Source organism: Scyliorhinus canicula, chromosome 17 (genome assembly GCF_902713615.1).
Source record: "Scyliorhinus canicula chromosome 17, sScyCan1.1, whole genome shotgun sequence".
NCBI classification, from domain to species: Eukaryota; Metazoa; Chordata; class Chondrichthyes; order Carcharhiniformes; family Scyliorhinidae; genus Scyliorhinus; species Scyliorhinus canicula.
This window is the reverse complement of record NC_052162.1, coordinates 121124506-121151764: the sequence shown is the minus strand read 5'-3', so window position 1 is coordinate 121151764 and position 27259 is coordinate 121124506. Positions and strand designations below refer to the sequence as shown.

At 46.4% G+C, this 27259-nt stretch overlaps 3 protein-coding genes across 3 annotated transcripts in view; 2 read left to right on the top strand and 1 right to left on the bottom strand.

Annotated features, from left to right (window-relative positions):
• The window catches only part of LOC119951768 (zinc finger protein 721-like), a 290874-nt gene extending 282569 nt beyond the window's left edge, over positions 1-8305 (top strand). The window contains exon 8 of the mRNA XM_038775108.1: positions 7025-8305. Coding sequence (XP_038631036.1) covers positions 7025-7698 — 674 coding nt within the window. The 3' untranslated portion in view covers positions 7699-8305. The remainder of the gene's footprint in view (positions 1-7024) is intronic.
• Positions 1-27259, top strand: part of LOC119951774 (zinc finger protein 229-like) — a 711453-nt gene that overhangs the window by 70915 nt on the left and 613279 nt on the right. The gene's annotated exons all lie outside the window — the stretch shown is intronic.
• LOC119951571 (oocyte zinc finger protein XlCOF6-like) lies at positions 20227-21893 on the bottom strand. Its single transcript, XM_038774758.1, has 2 exons — positions 21883-21893; positions 20227-21756 (listed from the first exon to the last, which is right to left on the bottom strand). Exons 1-2 carry the CDS (start codon positions 21891-21893, stop codon positions 20895-20897), a joined length of 873 nt encoding a protein of 290 aa, XP_038630686.1. The 3' UTR covers positions 20227-20894.

Genomic DNA, 27259 nt, shown 5'->3' with positions numbered 1-27259 from the left:
TGTTCAGTCACCTTCTCAAAGAACTCGATAAGGTTTGTGAGGCATGACCTACCCTTCACAAAACCATGCTGACTATCCCTAATCATATTATTCCTATCTAGATGATTATAAATTGTATCTTTTATAATCCTCTCCAAGACTTTATCCACCACAGACATTAGGCTCACCGGCCTATAGTTACCGGGGTTATCTCTACTCCCCTTCTTGAACAAAGGGACCACATTTGCTATCCTCCAGTCCTCTGGCACTATTCCTGTAGCCAATGATGACCTAAAAATCAAAGCCAAAGGCTCAACAATCTCTTCCCTGGCTTCCCAGAGAATCCTAGGATAAATCCCATCAGGCCCCGGGGACTTATCTATTTTCACCTTGTCCAGAATTGCCAACACTTCTTCCCTACGCACCTCAATGCCATCTATTCTAATAGCCTGGGTCTCAAAATTCTCCTCCACAATATTATCTTTTCCTGAGTGAATACTGACGAAAAGTATTCATTTGGTATCTTGCTTATCTCCTCAGCCTCCACACACAACTTCCCACCACTGTCCTTGACTGGCCCTACTCTTACCCTAGTCATTCTTTTATTCCTGACATATCTATAGAAAGCTTTTGGGTTTTCCTTGATCCTACCTGCCAAAGACTTCTCATGTCCTCTCCTTGCTCGTCTTAGCTCTCTCTTTAGATCCTTCCTCGCTTCCTTGTAACTATCAAGCGCCCCAACTGAAACTTCATGCCTCATCTTCACATAGGCCTCCTTCTTCCTCTTAACAAGAGATTCCACTTCTTTGGTAAACCACGGTTCCCTCGCTCGACCCCTTCCTCCCTGCCTGACTGGTACGTACTTATCAAGAACATGCAATAGCTGTTCCTTGAACAAGCTCCACATATCCAGTGTGCCCAACCCTTGCAGCCTACTTCTCCAACCTACACATCCTAAGTCATGTCTAATGGCATCATAATTGCCCTTCCCCCAGCTATAACTCTTGCCCTGCGGGGTATACTTATCCCTTTCCATCACTAACGTAAAGGTCAACCGAATTGTGGTCACTGTTTCCAAAGTGCTCACCTACCTCCAGATCTAACACCTGGCCTGGTTCATTACCCAAAACCAAATCCAATGTGGCCTCGCCTCTTGTTGGCCTGTCAACATATTGTGTCAGGAAACCCTCCTGCACACATTGTACAAAGAACGACCCATCTAGTGTACTCGAACTATATCTTTTCCAGTCAATATTTGGAAAGTTAAAGTCTCCCATAACAACTACCCTGTTACTTTCGCTCTTTTCCAGAATCATCTTCGCCATCCTTTCCTCTACATCCCTAGAACTATTAGGTGGCCTATAGAAAACTCCCAACAGGGTGACCTCTCCTTTCCTGTTTCTAACCTCAGCCCATATTACCTCGGAAGAAGAGTCCCCATCTAGCATCCTTTCCGCCACTGTAATACTCTCCTTGACAAGCAGCGCCACACCTCCCCCTCTTTTGCCCCTTCTCTGAGCTTACTAAAACACCTAAACCCCGGAACCTGCAACAACCATTCCTGTCCCTGCTCTATCAATGTCTCTGAAATGGCCACAACATCAAAGTCCCAGGTACCAACCCATGCTGCCAGTTCCCCTACCTTATTTCGTATCCTCCTGGCATTGAAGTAGACACACTTCAAACCACCTACCTGAACACTGGCACCCTCCTGCAAAGTCAAATCTGTGCTCCTGACCTCTATACTCTCAATCTCCCGTACCCCAAAACTACAATCCAGGTTCCCATGCCCCTGCTGAATTAGTTTAAACCCCCCCCAAAGAGCACTAACAAATCTCCCCCCCAGGATATTGGTGCCCCTCAGGTTCAGATGTAGATCATCCTGTCTATAGAGGTCCCACCTTCCCCAGAAAGAGCCCCAGTTATCCAGAAATCTGAATCCCTCCCGCCTGCACCATCCCTGTAGCCACGTGTTTAATTGCTCTCTCTCCCTATTCCTCATCTCACTATCACGTGGCACGGGCAACAATCCAGAGATAACAACTCTGTTTGTTCTCGCTCTGCGCTTCCATCCTAGCTCCCTAAAGGCCTGCCTGACATCCTTGTCCCCTTTCCTACCTATGTCGTTAGTGCCAATGTGGACTACGACTTGGGGCTGCTCCCCCTCCCCCTTAAGGACCCGGAAAACACGATCCGAGACATCACGTACCCTTGCACCTGGGAGGCAACATACCAAACGTGAGTCTCTCTCGCTCCCACAAAATCTCCTATCTGTGTCCCTGACTATTGAGTCCCCAATTACTAATGTTCTACTCCTTTCCCCCCTTCCCTTCTGAGCAACAGAGACAGACTCCGTGCCAGAGGCCCGTACCCCATGGCTTACCCCTGGTAAGTCGTCCCCCCCACAAGTATCCAAAACGGTATACTTGTTACTCAGGGGAACGACCGCAGGGGGTCCCTGCACTGACTGCTTCTTCCCAGTCCCTCTTACAGTTACCCATCTATCTCCAGTCTTTGGTGTAACTACTTCCCTGAAGCTCCTATCTATGACCCCCTCTGCCTCCCGAATGATCCGAAGTTCATCCAGCTCAAGCTCCAGGTCTCTAACACGGTTTTTGAGGAGCTGGAGTTGGGTGCACTTCCCACAGATGAAATCAGCAGGGACACTGACGGCGTCCCTCACCTCAAACATTCTGCAGGAGGAGCATTGTACTGCCTTCCCTGACATCACCTCTAGATTTAAAAAAAAACAAGAAGAAGAAAAAGAAACAAAGAGCTTACCTGATATTCCCTCAAACCCTGCTCCCGGTGAAAGATAAGCAAATTTAAAGGCACTCACTCACCTTCACGACAGGCCCCAAGCTGCCTCTAGGGCATCTCTAAGGTATAGGACGGCTGCCTGAGGTTAAATTGCGCTGTAAGAGTTAGTCAATTTCCCCTTAGCGCTGGGATTCTAGGGATATTGTTCTCTTCTTCAGTCATTTTGCTTTGCAGCAATGGGTGAGATGTTATGTCTCGAAAGTTGTGCCTCCCTCCTCTGCAACCCCCATGGAGAAGGATACGAGCAGCAACATCATGGAAATACTGTTATGACCCTTGTGGAAACAAACTACAAACAACCCAACTAAGACCAATATACAAGACTTCACTTTTATATTAGCAATCACACCGAAATCAACGTAAATTAAACATGAATTAACAGGAAAATTGCAATAATATGACCGATAAATTACACATAGCAGATACAAAGACATATCTCTCACATTTCTCAATCAGCCCATTCAGCACGTATCGCATTCATTTCAGCCACAATATCCTTCAAAACGTTGAACTTCTTCAAATCATCTTCAAATTCCATCTTCATTTCTCTAAAGCTTTAGCACCAAGTCTCATCAAACACCGGCATTACTTCACCCAATTTCCACAAATATAATTTTCACAGTCGACACATTTCCAGATCACTTCTTCTTCACAAAACCCTGCTCATGTGGGGCCTGTTTGTGCACTATGCCAGTGCATAAAGGGTCTCCAAATCCAGATATAAAGCTCTGTTCAAGATCCGAGCTCCAGCAGCTTGCAGTCAAGTAGAACATAGAACATAGACCAGTACAGCACAGAACAGGCCCTTCAGCCCTCGATGTTGTGCTGAGCAATGATCACCCTACTCAAACCCACGTATCCACCCTATACCCGTAACCCAGCAACCCCCCCCCCCCCCCCCCCCCCCCAACCTTACTTTTTTAGGACACTACGGGCAATTTAGCATGGCCAATCCACCTAACCCGCACATCTTTGGACTGTGGGAGGAAACCGGAGCACCCGGAGGAAACCCACGCATACACGGGGAGGACGTGCAGACTCCGCACAGACAGTGACCCAGCCGGGAACCGAACCTGGGACCCTGGAGCTGTGAAGCATTTATGCTAACCACCATGCTACCGTGCTGCCCCTGTCTCTGAGAATCTCCCATTTATAGGACCCTGGGCTTTAAGTATAAAGGGTAAGAGGGCAAAAGTTAAGAGGCCATGATGAATCTTCATAAAATACTGGTTCTGTCCCAAATGGGTGCCCCTGGCCCAAATGTCAAATTCTGGGCACGACAGTTTAGTAAAGTTGACAACTATAGAGAGGGTGCAGAGAAGAGTTTAAAAATGGATCAAAAGATAAAGATAAAGAATAAATAAAACTCACCCATGGTGGCATTGATTGCCATCGATTCGGGAGAAGAATTCGCGCCCTTTTTGTTCACTCCGGCGCAGGCCGGCCGCCCGCGGTGCGCAGGCGCGCTCTGGCCGACCGTGGTGCGCAGGCGCGCTCTGGCCGACCGCGGTAGGTGCTCCGTTCTCTTCACACTGCTGCCCCCATCCAATCGATGCCCGGGGCCAGCGCACCGTCGGCCCCCCCCTCTGCACGCCACTGTCCGGCATGCTTCTGATATGAGGCGAATGAGGTGGACTAATGAGACGCTATATCTGCAAAGAACCCCAACGGGACAGCCCGGGGAGACACAGCTTTTGGGGAATGAGAAAGGAAAGAATGTGCCAGAGAAACTACAATTGTCTGTTCTGAATTTATTTTTTTAAAAATATTTTTACTCTCCTTTTTCACAATTTTTCTCCTGAATTTACACCCACCAACAACAAACAATAATCAGCAACAGATATGTAAATCCCATAACAATAACAACAATCCCGTCCTCCCACCAACCCCCAAACATCAGTCCGCATGTTTACATAAACAAATGACAAAAAAAGGAATCATAGTCATCCTTAACACACACGGCCCCCCTCCCTCCCACCCACCCCCCCCAACTAATGTTCGATGTTATCCAGTTCTTGAAAGTGCATAATAAATAGTGTCCATGAATTGTAGAACCCCTCCGAGCTTCCCCACAGTTCAAACTTAACCTTCTCAAGTATTCCAACAGGTCCCCTCGCCACGCCAGGGCACAGGGTGGAGAGGCCGCTCTCCATCCCAGCAGGATCCTCCTTCGGGCGATCAACGAGGCGAAGGCTATGATATCTGCCTCCGCCCCCGTTTCCAACCCTGGCTGGTCCGACACCCCGAATATGGCCTCCCGGGGACCCGGGTCCAGCTTCACATGCACCACCTTGGAAATTACCCTAAACACCGCCTTCCAATACTCCCCAAGCTTTGGACAGGACCAGAACATATGAACGTGATTAGGCCCCCCCCCCCCCCCGGCAACGCTCACACACATCTTCTACCCCTTCAAAAAATTGGCTCATCCTCGCCCTCTTGAGGTGCGCTCTATATACAACCTTCAGTTGTATCAACCCCAACCTCGCACATGAGGTAGAGGCATTTACTCTTTGGAGCACCTCACACCAGACACCCTCCTCCATAACCTCCCCCAGCTCTTCCTCCCACTTTGCTTTGATCCCTTCTAGTGGTGCCTTATCCTTTTCCAAAATAGCTCCATACACCACTGACACTGTCCCCTTCTCCAGTCCCCTTGTCGTCAGCACCTCCTCCAGCAATGTGGAAGCCGGTTCCTCCGGGAAGCTCCGTATCTCCTTCCTGGCAAAGTCCCGAACCTGCATATACCTAAACATTTCTCCCTGTTCCAGCCCATATTTCGCTTCCAGCTCCCTCAATCCTGCAAACCGACCCTGAAGAAACAAATCTTTTAGCGTCTTAATCCCCTTCTAAGGAGACAGTAAATTAATATAGGCCGGAGATATATCTGCTGTTATATGGTACATAATAGAAATACTATTTATGGTTAATAAAATACATTTATTACTATTTCTAGTTGCGCAATATAATACTGTAGTTATATATTTTCAGTCCTAGTCATTATAGCACAGAACAAATCCATTCAGTAACTCGAGTCCATATCGATTCTCTTACCAACAAACAAGTCAGTTCTATTCCCCCCTCGATATCCCCGTTCTCCTGCAAATTAATTTCCTTCAAATACTGGTCAATTTTATTTTCAATTCAATATTTCGTCTCCACTTCCACATCCATCGTAGACAGCAAATTCAACGTCTTGACCACTTGCTACCAAAATTAAATCCTTCCTCAGGGTGATACGGCAGCACAGTTGTTAGCACTGTTGCTTCACAGCACTCAGGACCAGGGTTCGATTACCAGCTTGGGTCACTGTGCGGAGTCTGCACGTTCTCCCCGTGCCTGCGTGGGTTCCCTCCCATAAGTCCCGAAAGATTTGCTTGTTAGGTCAATTGGACATTCTGAATTCTCCCTCTGTAGCCAAATAGGTGCCGGAGAGTGGCGACTGGGGGATTTTCACAGTAACTTCATTGCAGTGTTAATGTAGGCCTATTTGTAATAAGATTATTATAGATTCCCCCTTTATCTCTAACCAATAGATGCTTGGATGAAGATTTTCACCTCTTCAACAAGAAACAGTGAGCCTGGATCCCTCATGAATCAGCCCCTCAGGAGAATTGGGAGGGTGAATATTAGATACATCAGAGTGAGAATGGAGGGAGAGTGTGTGGGATGGAGATTTACACCTTTTGGGGAATGAGAGAGGAAAGAATGTTCCAGAGAAACTAGAATTGTCTGTTCTGAATTTCTGACCTGGACTGACAGTGATGTCTTTTGTAAACACCTTTTACAGGATATCAGAAGGTTAGGATCTACAGATTGAAATCTCAAACCAAACGTCACATCAAGATCTGGTGGAGTCACTCCATTCGCTGGGACCAGAATATCATCGGCTTTTAAATCTAGAAGGAGAAACGTTTCTCTGTTCTGACGGCTTCAAAAGATTTTAATTATCAGTGTGACTGGAAAAGCACCGAGACACACACACACCCGAGTGAGAGTGTTCCAGAGAACTGACTGTGGAAAGAGCTTTAACCAGTTACACAGCCTGAAAAACATTGCACCGTTTACAATGGAGGGAAACACTACCCGTTTTCTATATGTGAGCAAACTTTCAACATACTGTTGAATCTGGGGACACCTTTGTTATGCAGTAACTGTGGGAACACAGGAATTGTGGGAACAAATTTGGATGCCTGTCTGGTGGAATCTGATCAACGTGGACATACTGGGGAAATGCCTTTCACCTGCTCTCAGTGTGGGAAGGAATTCAGTGATTCATTCAACCTGCAGACACACCAGAGAGTTCACACTGGGGAGAGGCCATTCACCTGCACTGAGTGTGGGAAGGGATTCACTCAGTTAGCTAATCTGCAGAGACATCAGCGAGTTCACACGGGGGAGAAGCCATTCACCTGCACTGAGTGTGGGAAGGGATTCACTCAGTTGTCCCATCTGCAGGGACACCAGCGAGTTCACACTGGAGAGAGGCCGTTCATCTGCTCTCAATGTGGGGATGGATTCACTCATTCATCCAGCCTGCTGGTACACCAGCGCATTCACACGGGTGAGAAGCCGTTCAGATGCTCTGTGTGTGGGAAGAGTTTCATTCAGTCAAATAGCCTGCTGGTACACCAGCGACTTCACACCGGGGAGAGGCCATTCACCTGCTCCGTGTGTGGGAAGGGATTCACTCGATTATTAGGTCTGCATAGACACCAGCCAGTTCACACTGGAGAGAGGCCGTTCATCTGCTCCGTGTGTGGGAAAGGATTCGCTCAGTCAGCCCACCTGCTAATCCACAATGTCACTCACACCAATGAGAGACCTTTTAAATGCTTTGACTGGGAGCAGCTTCAAAAGCTCTCGGCATCTGACAGCCCACCAGTGGATTCACACTGAGGAGAGACCATTCAGCTGCTCTCACTCTAAAACGTCATCTAACCTGCGGGTACATCAGCGAGTTCACACCGGGGAGAGCCATTCACCTGTTCCGACTCTGGGAAGGGCTTCACCAATTCATTCAACTTCGTGACACACCAGTGAGTTCACACTGGGGAGAGACCATTCACCTGCTCTGTGTGTGGAAAGGGATTCACTCATTCATCAAACCTGCAGAGGCACCAGCGAGTCCTCACCGGGAAGAGGCCTTTTCCCTGCTCTGTGTGTGGGAAGGGATTCTCTCAGTTGTCCCACCAGCAGTCACACCAACAAGTTCACAAGTGATTACAAGGGTCAGTTTCTGCTGTTGGTGTTGCTGTTAATCACATCCAGGATCGAACCATGTTCATTCTGAAATCCTTCACTCCCTCTTGACATTTATTTGTCTGGCTAAAAGGATGGTCTCTTTCCGAATGTTCACAATTAAAGGTCTGGGCTGGTTTCCCAGGAGTTGGATGACATTGAAGAGGACTGTAAACTAATATCGGACAGAAATGTGTCAAGAGCTATGATATAATACGGATTAGATGTTTTATGATGTGGTATGCATTAAATATGATATTTATGATTCTGTAATGAAATGAATTTTTACTATTTGTAGTCTTGTAATATAGTACTGTAGCTCTGTTATATATCTCCAGTCTTAGAGTCCTTCAGCACAGAGGGAGTCCATTCAATAACTCGAGTCCAGACTCTCTGTAGAACAATCCAATCTGTCCCATCCCCTCTCTATTCCCGTTCTCCTGTCAGTTTATTTCCTTCAAGAGTGCAAGCATTTTAATTTGGAAATTGTTGATTGTCTCCACTTCTACCATCCTCGTAGGCAGCGAGTTCCCGTTCATGACAACTCGCTGTCTAATAAGGCTCTTCCTCACATTACCCCTGTATCTCTGTTCAAGTAATACTGTGACTATTACACATATCATGAGCTCAATAAATATACAGATATCTATTTATAGATGCAGCCTGCATGAAGATTTTCAGGTCTCTATGTCCAGGACAGGAAGCAGTGAGCTTGGATCTGTCAATCAGCCTGAATCAGCACCTTCAGGAGAATTGGGAGGGTGAATATTAGATACAGCAGAGTGAGAATGGAGGGAGAGTGTGTGGGATGGAGATTTACAGCTTTGGAGAATGAGAGAGGAAAGAATGTTCCAGAGAAGATAGAATGATCTATTCTAAATTTTTATCCTGTACTGACAGTGATAACTTTTGTAAACTCCTTTCCCAGGATAGTATCCGGCCATGTCTGTGTGCCCAGCCAATCCAATTCGTCAATTCAACTTTGCAGCAGCTCAGTCTCAGCTTTGGAAACATCTTCATCTTTCTGTGAGGCCCCGGTTCCATTGACTGTGACAGGGTTCATACTGTCTCTGTGAGGTTGTTGATGTAAAGTCACGTCAGACCCACACTAGAACATAGAACATTACAGCGCAGTACAGGCCCTTCGGCCCACAATGTTGCGCCGTCCTGTGAAACCACTCGAAAGCCCACTCTAAAGCCCTCGAAAGGGTCTGGTTTAGCTCACTCAGCTAAACCGTTGGCTTTTAAAGCAGACCAAGGCAGGCCAGCAGCACGGTTCGATTCCCGTACCAGCCTCCCCGGACAGGCGCCGGAATGTGGCGACTAGGGGCTTTTCACAGTAACTTCATTGAAGCCTACTCGTGACAATAACGATTTTCATTTTCATTTCATTTTTCATCTACACTATTCCCTTATCATCAATATGTTTATCCAATAACCATTTAAATGCCCTTCATGTTGGCGAGTCCACTACTGTTGCAGGCAGGGCATTCCACGCCTTTACTACTCTCGGAGTAAAGAACCTACCTCTGACATCTGTCCTATATCTATCTCCCCTCAATTTAAAGCTATGTCCCCTCGTGCTAGACATCACCATCCAAGGAAAAAGGCTCTCACTGTCCACCCTATCTAATCCTCTGATCATCTTGTATGCCTCAATTAAGTCACCTCTTAACCTTCTCTCTAACGAAAACAGCCTCAAGTCCCTCAGCCTTCCTTCATAAGATCTTCCCTCCACACCAGACAACATCCTGGTAAATCTCTGCGCCCTCTCCAATGCTTCCTCATCCTATAATGGGGCGACCAGAACTGCACGCAATACTCCAAATGCGGCCGCACCAGAGTTTTGTCCAGCTGCAACATGACCTCATGGTTCCGAAACTCAATCCCTCTACCAATAAAAGCTAACACACCCTACGCCTTCTTAACAACCCTCTCAACCTGGGTGGCAACTTTCAGGGATCTATGTGCATGGACACTGAGATCTCTGCTCATCCACACTACCAAGAATCTTACCATTAGCCCAGTACTCTGTCTTCCTGTTATTCCTTCCAAAATGAATCACCTCACACTTTTCTGCATTAAACTCCCATTTGCCACCTGTCAGCCCAGCTCTGCAGGGGCAGCACGGTAGCACTGTGGATAGCACAATTGCTTCACAGCTCCAGGGTCTCAGGTTCGATTCCGGCTTGGGTCACTGTCTGTGCGGAGTCTGCACATCCTCCCCGTGTGTGCGTGGGTTTCCTCCGGGTGCTCCGGTTTCCTCCCACAGTCCAAAGATGTGCAGGTTAGGTGGATTGGCCATGATAAATTGCCCTTAGTGTACAAAATTGCTCTTAGTGTTAGGTGGGTTTACTGGGTTATGGGATAGGGTGGAGATGTTACCTTGGGTAGGGTGCTATTTCCAAGAGCCGGTGCAGACTCGATGGGCCGAATGGCCTCCTTCTGCACTGTAAATTCTATGATAAATTCTATGATTATCTGTGTCCCTCTGTAACTTGCAACATCCTTCCGCACTGTCCACAACTCCATCGACTTTAGTGTCATCTGCAAATTTACTCACCCATCCTTCTCCGCCCTCCTCCAGGTCATTTATAAAAATGATAAACAGCAGTGGACCCAAAACAGATCTTTGTGGTACACCACTAGTAACTGAACTCCAGGCTGAGCATTTCCCATCAAACACCACCCTTTGTCTTCTTCCAGCTAGCCAATTTCTGATCCAAACTGCTAAATCACCCTGAATCCCATGCCTCCGTATTTTCTGCAATAGCCTACCATGGTGAACCTCATCAAATGCTTTACTGAAATCCATATACACCACACCAACTGCTTTACCCTCGTCCACCTGTTTGGTCACCTTCTCAAAGAATTCAATAAGGTTTGTGAGGCACAACCTACCCTTCACAAAACCGTGTTGATTATCGCTAATCAAATTATTCCGTTCCAGATTATTATAAATCCTATCTCTTATAAACCTTTCCAAGACTTTTCCCACAACAGAAGTAAGGCTCACTGGTCTATAGTTACTGGGGTCATCTCTACTCCCCTTCTTGAACAAGGGGATAACATTTGCTATCCTCCAGTCTTCTGGCATTATTCCTGTAGACAATGATGACATAAAGATCAAAGCCAAAGGCTCAGCAATCTCTTCCTTAGTTTCCCAGAGAATCCTAGGATAAATTCCATCCGGCCCAGGGGACTTATCTATTTTCACCTCCTTATGAACCCCAAGCCCTTCTAGTCTAGTAGCCTGTATCTCAGTATTCTCCTCGACAACATTGTCTTATTCCTGTGTGAATACTGATGAAAAATATTCATTTAGCACCTCTCCCATCTCCTCGGACTCCACGCACAACTTCCCACTACTGTCCTTGACTGGCCCTACTCTTACCCTAGTCATTCTTTTATTCCTGACATACCTAAAGAAAGCTTTAGGGTTATCCTTGATCCTACCTGCCAAAGACTCTCATGTCCCCTCCTGGCTCTTAGCTCTCTCTTTAGGTCCTTCCTAGCTAACTTGTAACTGTCGAGTGCCCTAACTGAACCTTCACGTCTCATCTTTACATAAGCCTCCTTCTTCCTCTTGACAAGTGATTCAACGACTTTAGTAAACCACAGTTCCCTCGCTCAACCACTTCCTCCCTGCCTGACAGGTACATACTTATCAAGGATACGCAGTAGCTGTTCCTTGAACAAGCTCCACATTTCAATTGTGCCCATCCCCTGCAGTTTCCTTCCCCATCCGATGAAACCTCAGTCTTGCCTAATCCCATTATAATTGTCTTTCCCCCAGCTATAACTCTTGCCCTGCCGTTATATACCTATCCCTTTCCATCGCTATAGTAAATGTAACCGAATTGTGGTAACTATCACTAAAGTGCTCACCTACCTCCAAATCTAACACCTGAGTTTCCTGCCATGGTACCAATAAAGCACGGCAGCTTCTGCCTTCAGGTGGAGACAACCCGACTTGAACAAAACTGATCCCAGAAGTACCATACACTCTGAAACATTGTTCAAAACATCGACAAACTTATTTAACTTCCAAAATTTTCCTTCTACTTCTGCCACCTTCTGAGGAGGTTACAGAAACACTGCCCCCAGAGGTGAACCCTGGCAAAAATGCAGCTTTTTAAAATCTATTGACTTAGATTCACAAGAAAGTCACTAAAGAGGCTGCTTAGCACAGGGCTAAATCGCTGGCTTTGAAGGCATGCCAGCAGCGCGGGTTCAATTCCCGTAACAGCCTCCCCGAACAGAATGTGGCGACTAGGGGCTTTTCACAGTAACTTCATTTGAAGCCTACTTGTGACAATAAGCAATTTTCATTATTTCATTTCAAATTGACGCGAAAAATTAAAATGACCTTTCCTACTGTGGGAAACCCCAATATTTTATTCAATTTGTAAGACTGCAAGGAAAGGATACTTCGCTCCAGGAGTGATTTCACACACATGTAGCGATATGGTATATTAATACAAACTTTATTACTAACACACTATTACTAATTTTTGCATCACAAAGACAATAGCTGACAATTACCCATTAAACAATGCTTAACAAAACAGTGAAAGAATAACCCTTAACTGCTATCTTTATCTGCACTCAAACAAACCCATCTCTGGTCAAAATCCACCTTTAAATACAGTTAGCAGACCCAAGCATACTTGCTTAATATTGGATAGAGATCTTTTGAAGAAACCGGAGTCCTGTCAGAATAATGGACAATTGCTGGCTGAATTCTTCAGAAAATGTTTCTCAGCTCACTTTCCAGCCAAAAAACTAAAACACTGCTGGCCTGCTAGATACCTAATACCCTCACACCTCCCATTAGTTACATCACCCTTATGCCACTTGGATTTCAAGATCTGATTATTCAAGTTTAAACACAATTTATCCAATTATTTATTCACTAGAGAACCTTCTTTATATAAAAAAGTACATTACCCAAGATTTTACGATGCCTTAATTGCACCTCTGTCTTAAAAATGCCGAGCTGCTTAACAAACCAGGATTTTTATAAACATGACTACAGCAGTCACACAGTAACCCAGGCTTTTAACCCCTAGTGCACCAAATATATATAACACAATATATCTGAAATTCCTACATTGATCACACAATTTGGAGCTTTACTGTGCAGATCCATCGAGGCAATAATGCTAAATGACCCCTTATTTGGGATCTCTGAAGTCATGCCAAACTCTCTGCAACTGCCCAACTCTTTCTGGTTAGCTTCCCATTTAGCTTTGTGCCTTAATTTGTCAGCAGCAACAAAACCCTCTCGGTCACGGGGACTTCAACATTGCCCCCAAACACATCCTTGGTGTAAAACCGACAATTCTCTGTCTGGAATGTTCCAGTCATTGAAATTACTTTGAATGGATGCCAAAAAAACAAACCAGAAACAGATCCCTGAGGTTCTGAGGAGGCCCCAGTGGTCAGTCAGACTGAACTAAACACACGGGTGGTATAAAACAAACAATACTCACCCCGGTATCTGCTGTCCACGGGGACTTTCCTTTAATCAGAGCCGTCAGTGGATCCTGTTCCTGAAGCCAGGTTGTTGTGGGACAAATGCCACTCGGAGTCCAGAGTTGGTTAAAGTTTGGGAATCTTGGGCAGCACGGTGGCGCAGTGATTAGCACTGCTGCCTCACGGTGTCGAGGTCCCAGGTTCGATCTGGCTCTGGGTCACTGTCTGTGGAGTTTGCATTCTCCCCGTGTCTGCGTGGGTTTCTCCCCCACAACCCAATGATGTGCAGGCCAGGTGGATTCGCCACATTAAATTGCCCCTTAATTGGAAAAAATGAATTGGGTACTCTAAATTTATTTTAGAAAAGTTTGAGAGTCTCTATTACAAGCATGCAGGGGAATGCTTCAGTGAACCAAAATATCTGAAGGAGCAGTTACAATAACACACGTTTATACACAGTACCAAGGCAGCTGTTTGGTCTGCACGTTAGTGGGAAAGTACAGGACTTACGGAAAACAAAATATAACTCGATAACAGCTCAGGCTTATCGGCTATAATGACTTCATCGCTCACAAGACACATCGAGGAAATCAAAAGCCAGACCAGTAATCCAGAGACCCAGGGTAATGCAGTGGGGATCCAGGTTCAGCAGATGGTGAAATTTGAAGTCACAAAAAATCTGGAATTTAAGTTGATGACCATGAAAGCATTGCTGATTGTAGTCAAAACCCATCTGGTTCACTGATGTCCTTTACAGAAGGAAATCTGCCATGCTGACCTGGTCTGGCCTACTTGAGACTTCAGACCCTCAGCAATGTGGTTGACTCTTAGCTGCAGCCATTCAGTTCAAGGGCAATTAGGGATGGACAACAAATGTGGCCCAGCCAGTGATGCCCCACATCCGATGACTGGAATAAACAAATAGAAGACGTACAGGTCAATGGTTCTGGTGGAAAATACAGTGAGATCGAGTCTATGAATATAACTCACTTCCCTTATCTGGATGGAGCAAGGAAGTATGTGGGGGTGAGCCCCATACTTCATGGTCAGGGATGTGGCCAATTCCTGCCAACGATGCAGACAGTGCGCCCTGGTGGAACCAGGCCATCCTGCACGATCAAAATGGACAGTCAGCCCGGCCCAAGCGACTCTTGGAAAACCTGCAACTAGATTTTCCTGGATCCTTGCCTCGAGTACAGGGTAAAACATTGTCTGCTGGTTATCCATCAATTCATCCGGTGGGTGGAATCATTCCTGTGTAAGGACGCCGCCGCTGGCACCATGGCTTTGATATTGGCTAATGAAATAATACCAAGGTGGGAGGTGCCCCTCCAACTGGATTCTGACCAAGGGACCCATCAGTAAAGTTTTGGAAATGCAGCAGAGATTCCACATCCTAGACTATCCTCAGAGTTCGGGAATGGTAGAGCGGATGAACAGAACCTTAAAAAACAGCCCAGCCAAAGCCATGCTGAAGGAAGGGAACAATTGGGTACGGGCCTTGCCCGCAATATTGTTGTGTCAAAGAGCCACCCCCCGCCCGGGGAACAGGATTAACCCCTTTTGAGTTAATGACAGGAAGAGCAATGCGCCTCCCGGAGGAGGTGATAACTGGAGGGGTGGAACTCGAGATAAACACAGGAACTGTACTCCAATGTATGAAAGATCTGGTAGACTGCCTGCTTGTCCTGAAAGGTCAGATACTCACACAGCAACAGCATAGAGACTGGACCAAACTGACTGGAGAGGATACCCCCAAACTACCCATGCCAGGGGACAGGGTAATGGTCAAACACATGACAGGTAAAAAGGGACGAGGGGTTTGATGGGAGGGACCCTATGAAGTAATAGTCACTGGGCAAACGTGTCCTAATAGACGAAAAACCCACTGGACACAGTTAAAATCATACCCCAATGAGTAGTCCCATAATCACAAACATTGAGAGACCCCTCCAATGGGTCAGCAAACCCATGGAACTGGGGGGAGCCGTGGCATTTGCAGCAGCCGCATTTGTGAAAGGAATCATCTGGATTTGTAAGTGGGTCACGAGTGTAGCCCAGGTTATGGGACAACGGAACCAAAAGGACAAAGAAGAGGAGGGATTGGAAATGATACAAATGATATAATACTAACTGAGATCCGGAAGGCGACTATTTCTACCTCCAGAATTCTATTGCCAGCGCGCTTTGGGACCCCATCCCATCTCTGGTTTCAACCACTGACATTGATCTCGCAATAGACACAGAAGGAGCCGGACATCACTGACACGAAAACCAATGATCACATGTATACTAATGTCACGTGGGTGTGTCGGGCCACTGTAAATGCAATAAGAGACATAATGGGAATGAGCGGTATAGGTTTTTATTATGACGAGACCCAGGATGTATGTACCAATGGGACTTTATACGTCCTGCGGGGCAGCTTATACCAATTACCTGCAGTTCTGAAATACCTCGGCCCTATATCAGTCGGGAACCCAGGATCAAGGGAATTACAGCTAATAGGGAAAGCTGGGACACAGGACCCTTACCCCCAGGCAAGATGACAGCGTATTTTAAAATGATGGAGCAGAAAACACAGTGCCCTCAACAACCCCAATCGCTCTATTGTGAAATATAATGTTAGAGGGGACTGTATAGAAATGTATTGTATAGAACACTGCCAGGCACCGAAATGTACTGAGAATCAAGAGGTGATACATGTGAGAGATTGACTGCTTAGTACCAGGGAAGAGATTCAGGAAGCCAGTCAGCACAGAAGCCCGAAGATTGAGTGGGATATTGTAGGAAGCAAGGACCCCACCAGATAAGGGTTGGAACCAGGTCAAAACTTACCACCAGCACTGTGACACCGGCGAACCCCGGCTTGGATACAACCACGGGTCCAGGGGCACCCCCAGGCCCGAATGTGATGAGCAAATCACTAGCCGCACTATGGGACACGGGTTAGTCCTGACCCCCACTGACGAATCAGTGACAATAGTCCTGGGATATGAATATGTAAAAGTTATGATTAATCTCATCAGTCGGCACAACTATGGCCAGGAGTTATTGGTGAGCCTGGAGCAGGAAATTCTGGGGGGAGTGGACTGAAAACGCGTAAGTTACAACAGAGGGGCTTTGTGGAACTAGTGGTTTGAGGATATGGGCAGGAGTTTCCACTGTTAACTCCCTTGATATTGCAGAAATAAGAGAAGAGATTGAGGTTATGAAGGGGCAAATGAGATCTGCAGTAAAGGACATAAACCAGGATGCTGGAATGGCTACAGACCTCAGCCAGCGAGTCAATCAGCTCGTGTGGAAGGAAATTAAACAGTTGCAGCCATATCAAACAATGATTAACAAGTTAATTGATAGACAAGGTGAGATTTCACAGAAAATACACAGGGTGCAGGCGTGTAACATGTATGTAACACACATGTTGCAGAACCTCCAGGCTAACTGACTCCAGCTTGATGCACACTAAGTATCTGATTGGGTGAGCAATGCTCAATTGAAAACATGGATAAAAACGGCCCACCAAGCTGCTGAACTCCTCGGGGAACTGACATTGGCCAGTCGTGTTCCCTTTCAGAATGATAACCTCATCCTCCCAGTGGGAATGTTGTTGCATATTCCCCGGGCAGGGGAGAATGACATCAGCTTCTCCAGGTGAACTATTTGGGATGCTGTGGGAACGGGGTGTTAGTTAAACTAAAGGATGCCCCTGAAAATGCAATCCAAAAGAGAGATAGAATATACTCCGTCAACCTCAGGAAATGCAAAGGAGGGGGAACAAACTGGTTGTGTCCAGAGAAGACTATTAGAGCAGAAGATTACTGCGGGTGCATTACATATGAGAACTGCACGATAAGTGGTCGAATTGAACAACCAGACTGTGTTTCCTTTTAAAGATAATTTATTGAAGGTATATCCAGAAAATACAAACAATAAAAAACAGGAACAGCCCAAAACACAAAACAACATTGAACACTGCACAACATATTAACAATGCATTTTACACTATAGCAATATAACACAGCAGGAACCCCCATATATACATCAGCCACACTCACAAAGAATTTTATAAAAATAAAATAGAGTAATCCCCTGCCCCTTAACAACCAATAGTTACACCCTCCCCTAGTTTAGGTAGGTATGGCGCTGGTTTAGCACAGAGCTAAATCGCTGGCTTTTAAAGCAGACCAAGGCAGGCCAGCAGCACGGTTCAATTCCCGTACCGGCCTCCCCGAACAGGTGCCGGAATGTGACGACGAGGGACTTTTCACAGTAACTTCATTTGAAGCCTATTTGTGACAATAAGCGATTTTCATTTAATTTCATTTTTCATTCCCCCCCCCCCCCGGCTGACATTCTAATACTTCTTGAAAAAGTCGATGAACAGCTTCCACCTCAGGAAGAACCCCTCATCTCTCCCTCTAATGGTGAACTTAATTCCCTCCAAATGAAGAAACTCAGCAAGGTCTCACATCCATGACCCGATACTTGGTGGATCTGAGGACGGCCAGTTTAGCAAAATTCTCCTCCGGGCTAACAGGGAGATGAAAGCAACAACATCGGCCTCCTTCCCCACCAAAACACCCGGATCCTCAGAGACTCCAAAAATAGCTCCCCATAGAGAAGGCGTGACCACCATTCCACCAGTTTTTCTTAAATGATTTAATTGGTGATGGAAATGTCGGTCAGTGGGGTTAAGTGCTGTACTTGTGAGATGTGGAAGATCAGTGACGTTTGCAGCGTCTCGGACGACTACACCTGCAGGGAGTGCACCCAATTGTAGCTCCTCACATGGATAGGTTGGAACAGCAGTTGAATGCACTTAGGAGCATGAAGGTGGTGGAAAGCATCATAGACAGGATTTTTAGTGATGTGGCGACACCCAAGGTGCAGACAGATAGATAGGTGACCGCTAGAAGGGGCAGGCAGTCAGTGCAGGAAACCCCTGTGGTCATCTCCCTCTCGAACAAGTATACAGCTTTGGATACTGTTGGGGGGGAATGGCCTATCAGGGGATAACAAGAGCAGCAGCCAGAGCAGTGGCACCACGGCTGGCTCTGTTGTTAAGCAGGATGGGACAAAGAGCACGACAGCAATAGTTATAGGGGTAAATAGGTACTTCTTTGGACGTGAAAGAGACTCCAGGATGGGATGTTGCCTCCCTGGTGCCAGGGTCCAGGATGTCCCTGAACGGGCAGAAAGCATTCTGAAGGGAGACGGTGAACAGCCAGAGGTTGGATCAAGATAAGTGTAGTCCTCAGGGAACAGCCGAGGGCGATAATCAGCAAGATGCACCGGTACCAGGAAAGAATCCTGCGCTGGGACAGGAGTCCACAAACTGCAGCTGGGAAGGTCACTGGATTCGGATTGATCAGGACATTGGCGCTGACCTGGCCAAGCCTCAGGCTGAATTTAACATAGTGAAGGCCATGCTGTACAAAAATGACGTGAGGTTTGGGATGCTGCACCCAGCCAAGCTCTGGGTCACGTATCAAGGCAGGGAGCACTTCTTCACGGTCCCTGCAGACACGGACAACTTTGTCGTGGAGGACGGACTGGATAAGCGACAGCAGGGACAGCGATGGACAGCCCAAAGGAAAAGGCTCTTAATGCTTAGTGTTTATTTTTTACATTCTGTACAGCCAACTGTGAACCATCACCACATCGATCACGTTGTGCGGGAGCGAACTGCCTCGTTCTGGGGACCAAGGAGAAAGTGAGGGAGGTATGAACGAGGGCAGCAGAGCGTAGAAGCTGTGGGGAATGGCGGACAGGGAGCCCAGGGATTGGGTGACGGGAGGATGCATAACTCACCACGGGAGGGGGGGCCACCACACTAAAGAGGCAGCTAGCACCAGGAAGCGTGCAGAGAAGCATCTGGGGTGCATCTCGTGCAAGGGGGAAGGGCCTGGCAAGGGGAGGGGGCAGACATTGTGAATTGGAGGACAACTGGACAACTGCTAAGGGAGGCCAACACCCAACTGGATGAGAAAAGGGAGAAGTGGGAGGACGACGTAGCATTTGAAATACAGTGGGGACTCTGGAGCGAAGCACTGCACAGGGTCAACCCCACCTCCACATGCACAAGACTAAGCCAAGTGCAGCTAAAGATTTTACACAGAGCCCACTTAACCAGAACCCAAATGAGCAGCTTCTTCCCGGAGGTGGAGGATAGATGTGAACGGTGCCAAAGAGGCCCCGCCAACCACGCCCACATGTTCTGGTCTTGTGGAGTACTGGACAGCCCTCTTCGAGGCCATGTCCAAAGTGGTGGGGATGAGGGTGGAGCCATGCCCGAAAGTGGCAGTCTTCGGGGGTATCAGACCAGCCAGATCTATTCAAGGGGAGGAGGGCCGACGACCTGGCCTTTGCCTCTCTAATCGCTCGCTGGAGAATCCTACTTGGCTGGCAGTCAGCAGCACCATCCAAAGCTGCAGACTGGCTGTCCAACCTCTCGGAATTTCTCCAAATGGAAAAAAATTAAGTTTGCCATCCGCGGGTCGGAAGAGGGCTTCCACAAAACGTGGGAGCTGTTCACTCGGATGTTCCAAGACCTGTTTGTAGCCAACAGCTGAGAAGACAAAGATTAGGAGAGGGTAGCCATGACACAGTACTGAAGAGGGGGTGGGACAGGGAAATGAGAGGGGGGCAGGGAGACATGGAGCCCAACCACGGCCAACAAAAGAAGAATGAGAAACGGGGGGGGGGGGGGGGGGGGGGGGGGACTGGACGACGACAGCCGGAACAAAAATAAACAGTGGGGAACGGAAAACAGGAAAACATAACCGCCACTGTGAATAATGCGACAGAAAGAACAACCGTGTATGTATGTACACACTGATCCTTCTTCTGTATACCACAAAAAAATCAATAGAGAGAGCCCCTGGTAAATATGTAATAATTCCTTAAATATTAGCTATTCCCTGTCTCCCATTCCACCTTGGACAAGTTGCCCCTCTTACCCTGTTGGGTTCTGCAAGAAACACCCAGATAAATTACGGCCCATCTTCATGGCAATGTGGCATGATTTTAGGGTATCCAAACAGAAATGAAAACTGAATATCTTCTCACTTCGAAACACCCCTTCACTCTATGATCCTTGTGAAATTTGAAACCAGGTATTCGCAACAAGGCTCAAAGAGCGTCAGCTGACAAGAGGCAAAGTCGTGAGACCGGCCAGTCCAGCAGAGGAATCTCTCCAACCATCCCCACTGACCAACTGTCAGAATGAACACAATGCTGTTCTGGGTGTAATTGAGAGTAGCAACAATAACAGCAAAATCCAACCCCTGTAATCACTTGTGAACTTGTTGCTGTCTCAGCAGGTACAATGAATCACAAAATCCCTTCCCACATTGAGAGGAGGTGAATGGCCTCTACCCAGTGTGAACTCGCTGGTGTCTCTGCAGGTTGGATGACTGAATGAATCTCTTTCCACATGGAGAGCAGGTGAACGGCCTCTCCCCAGTGTGAACCCGCTGGTGTGTCCGCAGGGTGGATGAATCACTAAATCCCTTCTCGCACTGGGAGCAGGTGAACGGCTTCTCCCCAGTGTGAATGCGCTGGTGTGTCTTCAGGTTAGATAACCGAGTGAATCCCTTCTCACACACAGAGCAGGTGAACGGCCTCTCCCCAGTGTGATCTCGCTGGTGAGTCTTCAGACTAGATAAATGAGCGAATCGCGTCCCACATTGAGAGCAGGAGAACGGCTTCTCCCCAGTGTGAACTCGCTGGTGTGTCTGCAGGTGGGATAACTGAGCGAATCCTTTCCCACACTGAGAGCAGGTGAATGGCCTCTCCCCAGTGTGACCTCGCTGATGTGACTTCAAGCTGGATAACTGTCTAAAACTCTTCCCACACTGTAAGCAGATGAATAGCTTCTCCCCAGTGTGAATTCGCTGGTGTGACATGAGGCTGGAGATTTGAGTAAATCCCTTCCTACACTGGGAGCAGGTGAATGGCTTCTCCCCAGTGTGAACTCGCTGATGTATCCGCAGGGCATATAACCGACTGAATCCCTTCTCACACTGGGAGCAGGTGAACGGCCTCTCCCCAGTGTGAACTCGCTGATGTATCCGCAGGTCAGATAACCGACTGAATCCCTTCCCACACACAGGGCAGGTGAATGGCCTCTCCCCAGTGTGAGTTTGCTGGTGTTTCCTCAGGTCAGATAACCGACTGAATCCCTTCCCACACACAGAGCAGGTGAACGGCCTCTCCCCAGTGTGACTGCGTCGATGAGCTTCCAGTAGAGATGGGACTCTGAATCCCTTCCCACAGTCCCCACATTTCCACGGTTTCTCCATGTTTTGGGTCTCCTCGTGTCTCTCCAGATTTGACGATCAGTTGAAGCCTCGTCCACACACAGAACACATGTACTGTCCCTACCCGCTGTGAATGGTGCGATGTTTTTCAGGCTGTGTAACTGGTTAAAGCTCTTTCCACAGTCAGTGCTCTGGAACACTCTCACTCGGGTGTGTGTGTCTCGGTGCTTTTCCAGTCACACTGATGTTTAAATGTTTTGAAGCCTCGAGATTGGGTAAACATGAATTATTCTGGAATCAAAGGCCGATGATATTCAGATCCCAATGAATCAAGTGGCTCTGTCACATCAAGACGTAACGTTTGAGATTTCTGTCTGTAATTCCTCCTCTTGTAATATCCTGCAGAAGGAGTTTACAAAGTCAACTCAGTATTGGATAGAAATTCAGAACAAATAATTCTAGTTTCTGTATAACATTCTTTCCTCTCTGATTCCCCAATACCTCGTCTCCAATATCTATTCCCCAAACCTAGTCTCCAGGGAGGGATGGAGTATTGGAGCAGTAAGTATAACAACCTTACCTCAGGATTCACGGCCTAGTCTCCAAGGGCGGGACTCGGAGGGGCGGAGTATCTGAGCTAAGAGTATCAGGTGATGCTGCAGCCAGACAGGATGCTTTCTATGGTGCACCTATGGTCAGAGTCAATGTGGATTTGCCAAATTTCTATTGTTTCCTGAGAAAGTATCAGCGCTGTTGTGCTTTCTTGGTCGTAGCGTCGACGTGGGTAGATCAGGACAGATTGTTGGTCATGTGCACACCTAGGAATTTGAAGCTGTAGCCAATGAATAGGAGTCTGATGTGGGATCCTTGTTGTTGAGATGCTCCAGGTGAGTGTAGTGCCAGGGGGATGGCGTCTGCTGTGGAGGATATAATGAGGGGAAGCATCCAGCGGAGACCATGGGCTGGATTCTCGGTCGGCGGGATTCTCCGCTTCGCAGGCAGCGCACTCACGCCCGCGGACTTCCCGACGGCATGGGGGTGCCCAGAATGGGAAACCCCATTGGCTGGCTGCCTGGACGGAGAATCCCGCCCCATATGGGTGGAACTGAGGAACAAAACAATCTCAAACTGTAATGGGTGTTGTGTATCGACACCCCTGGTGGCAGTTCTGAGGCGCTAGATTGTATAAAGGCAGAAATTCAGCAAGTGTGTAGCAAAGGCAGAGTAGTATTAATGGGGGATTATAACTGACACACAGATTGGGGGAGGCAGACAAGCACCTGTGTGAAAGATTTAGGTTATTCTGGGCCTGATAATACTTTATTAATAACCTATGCCCCAGGTTAACCCACCAAAAGAGGGAATTCCGTTTCTCTGCTCAGACTCGAAATGGATATCACGAAGGGAGAATGCTTTTCCGGGTCTCAGACAGTTCAACAGGATCTCAGTTACTTTTTAATGGGAAAAGTTCAGATGCGTCACTCAAACTAAATCGTTACCTCTGTCGTCGTGGGTCCTAGTCATTTAAGACTTCCTGAATGAGTGTCTAGCATTTTAAACTTTGAGAGTAAGTCTACACAGTATAATTTTTAATAAAAGCATTTTTATTGTAAAATACTCTCAATTGATACATACAGAATTGCAGAGTTAAAAATATAAATTGATTAAGTCTTTAGTTATCTGTTCACAATATAAAAATCTGTTAACAGTCCTTTGTTATCTGCTAACACACTAACTTCTCTTAAGAGAATGAGATATCTACAACATGGAAAATCCTAAAGTATCTCATATCAATTTCTAATACATTTCTAATAGGTTTAACAGAAAGACACTTACAAAACCATGATGGTCTTTGTTTGACGAGGCAAGCTTGAAGATCAGAGCTTTGACCCACACTCCCACAGGGAAGTGAGACGGTACCTCTCTGCCAAAAATGCCCCTCTCTTTTTGGACATAAAATCTTCTAATCGTTCAAGGACTGTTTGTTATTTTATCACTTATTGCTGGTTAATTGCCTGTAGCCAAATGGCTAATTTAATGTATTATCATCAATATATGTTATAATGATGTTAGCGTTGGCGTGAATGTCAGGTGACTTAAGATATATTGGCAAAGAGGGACTCGTATAGAGATCTGTCTCTTTTCAGTGTTGCCATGTTTCTTAGATATATAGACTATCAAACAGACACTTCTTTGAGGGTGTTATTCTAAGTGTCAAGAGTTATATAGTTGCAAGGATTTGTGTATTATTTATCTGAAGAGTTTCCTGTCCTCATGGTTTGAATAATTATAGGTGTAGGGGAGTGATCTAGAAAATTTATGGTGTGTCAATGCAAGGTTTTCCTTATCCTGTATTTGTTTGGAATGTATTAGTGATCCGTCAACTATGAGTTTCTCTCTTCAAATGGTGAACTCTGGGCGACCTTCGGCTGAAGTGGTTTTATTGCATTTTGAATTAAAATACTGGTCGGATTAATTTCTGTTGCCTTATTTCAAACCAAATTCTGCGGTGAACGTGATATTCATCACACCTGTCAGAAAGGGAGTGAATTTCTGGGATGTGCCCAGGATAGTTTCCTGCAGCAATATGTTACAGATGTAACAAGGGGACAGGTAATATTAGATTTAGTTATGAGTAATGAACCCAAATTAATTAGTAGCCTAACTGTGCTCAAACATTTATCAAATAGTGATCACAACATGCTTGAATTCAGTGTAGTGTTTGAAAGTGAAAAGCACGTTACAGACAGTAGAATTTTAGACTTGGGTAAGGCTGACTTTAACGGGATGTGACAGGGACTGTCCACGGTAAACTGGGGAGATCTGTTAATGGAACAAACAACTGAAGATCAGTGCAGAATATTTAAAGAAACATTTAACGAGATACAGAGCAAGTATATACCCCTGAGAGGAAAAGGTTCCACTTCACAAACAAAACAGCCACGGACAAATAAAGAGGTTAGGGACAGCTTAAAACTAAAAGGGCGCACAAAAATACAAGACACAGGACAGATCTGGACGAATGGGATAGGTACAAGGATCAGCAAAAGGTCACAAAGCAGCTTGTAAGAGCGACTAAAAGGGATTATGAAAGGAAACTTGCAAGGGACATCAATATCAATAAGAAGAAATGTTTAGTTATATAAAGGGAAAGTGGGTGGTGAAGAGCAATGTAGGCCCAGTAAAAGCTGAAAATGGAGATATTGTCAGTGATAATGGGGGAATGGCAGACATGTTGAACAATTACTTTGCCTCAGTATTTACAATTGAAAAGGAGGATAACTTGCCAGAAGTCCCGAAAAAAATCAATAGTCGATAGACGACAGGGACTTAATACAATTAACAAACTATACCATCACTAACTAGGAAATTAATGCAACTAAAGAGTGACAAATCCCCAGGACCTGGCGGTTTCCATCGAGATTGCTAAAGGAAGTAGGGGAGCAGATGCCCTAACGATAATCATCCAGAGTTTCCTAGATTCCGGAGTAGTCCCTCTGGATTGGGAAATTGCACTTTTTGAAGTGCAGATACACCAGCGAGTTCACACTGGGGAGAGGCCATTCACCTGCTCTGTGTGTGGGAAGGGATTCACTTTTTAAGAAGGGTGAAAGGGGAAAAACAGGGAATTACAATCCAGTCAGCCGAACACGGCATGGTAGCACAATGGTTAGCACTGTTGCTACACAGCGCCAGGGTTCCAGGTTCGATTCCCGGCTTGTGTCACTGTCTGTGTGGAGTCTGCACGTTCTCCCCGTGTCTGTGTGTTTTTTATCCTGGTGCTCCCACAAGTCCCAAAAGACGTGCTGTTAGGTAAATCGAACAGTCTGAATTCTCTCTCAGTGTTAATGTAAGTCTACTTGTGACACTAATAAAGATTATTATGAACATCTATGGTGGGGAAACTGCTGGAATGTATAATTAGGGATGGGGTAACTGAACACTTTGAAAAACTTTGTTTGATCAGGGACAGCCAGCCTGACTTATTTACTGATTTTTTTGAGGAGGTGACTAAGGTAGAGGACAGGGGAATGTCTATGGATATCATTTATATGGACTCCCAGAAGGCATTTGATAAAGTCCCACACAAGAGACTGATAGCTGAGGTGGAAGCCCTCGGAGTTGAGGGCAAATTATTGACACGGTTAGGAAATTGGATGAGTGGCAGGATAGTGTGGGGATATGGGTATTTAATAAGATATAATGAAGAATATAACACCGAGTTGTAGAGAAAACAAAACTTATTTTATTTAACATTAACTATATACACAGCTCCAGTTGCTGAGTTAGGAGAGATTACTCAAATTTGACCTATTACACTTTTCAGGATTAAATTCAATTTGCCATTGTTCTGCCATCTAACCAGCCCGTCTATATCATCCTGTAATCTGAAGCGTTCCTCACCATTTCCCACACCACCAATTTTTGTGTCATCTGCGAATTTATCATATCTCCAACATTCACATCCAGATCATTGATGTACGCTCCGAACAACATGGAACCCAACACCGATCGCTGCGGAACACCACTGGACACAAGCTTCCAGTCACAAAGACAATCTTTGACCATCACCCTCTGCCTGCTGCCAGGAAGCCAATTTTGGTATCAATTTGCCCTGGATCCCATCTTGACCAGTCCCCATGTCAGACCTCATCACAAATCTTACTGAAGTCTATATGGGCTACATGTGGGCGGCATGGAAGCACAGTGGGTAGCACTGTTGCTCCACAGTTCCAGGTTCGATTCCTGGCTTGGGTCACTGACTGTGTGGAGTCTGCACGTTCTCCCCATGTCTGCGTGGGTTTCTTCCGGGTGCTCTGTGTTCCTCCCACAAGTCCCAAAAGATGTGCTTGTTAGATGAATTGGACATTCTGAATTCTCCCTCCATGTACCCAAACAGGCACCAAAATATGGTGACTAGGGGACTTTCACAGTAACTTCATTGCAGTGTTTTTTGTTATAAATTTAGTATACCCAATTAATTTTTCCAATTAAGTGATAATTTAGCGTGGCCAATCCACCTACCCTACACATCTTTGGGTTGTGGGGGTGAAGCCCATGCAAACACGGGGAGAATGTGCAAACTCCACACGGACAGTGACCCAGAGCCGGGATCGAACCTGGGACCTCAGCGTCATGAGTCTGCAGGGCTAACCTAACCCACTGTGCTACCGTGCTGCCCTACAGTGTTAATGTAAGCCTACTGTGACAAAAGATATCAACTGCACTACCCTCAACTACACACCTAGTCACCTCCTCGGAAAATTCAAATGAAATTGAATTCACAGAATCCTCCTGCACCGACGCTCCGATAGAGCATGCTACCCAGGTTCATTCCCCCTCTCTATCCCCTTAAACCCACCTACCTTTTGGACACTAAAGGGCAATTGTTCATGGCCAATCCACCTATCCTGCACATCTTTGGACTGCGGGAGGAAACTGGAGCACCCGGAGGAAATCCAAGCACACACAGGGGT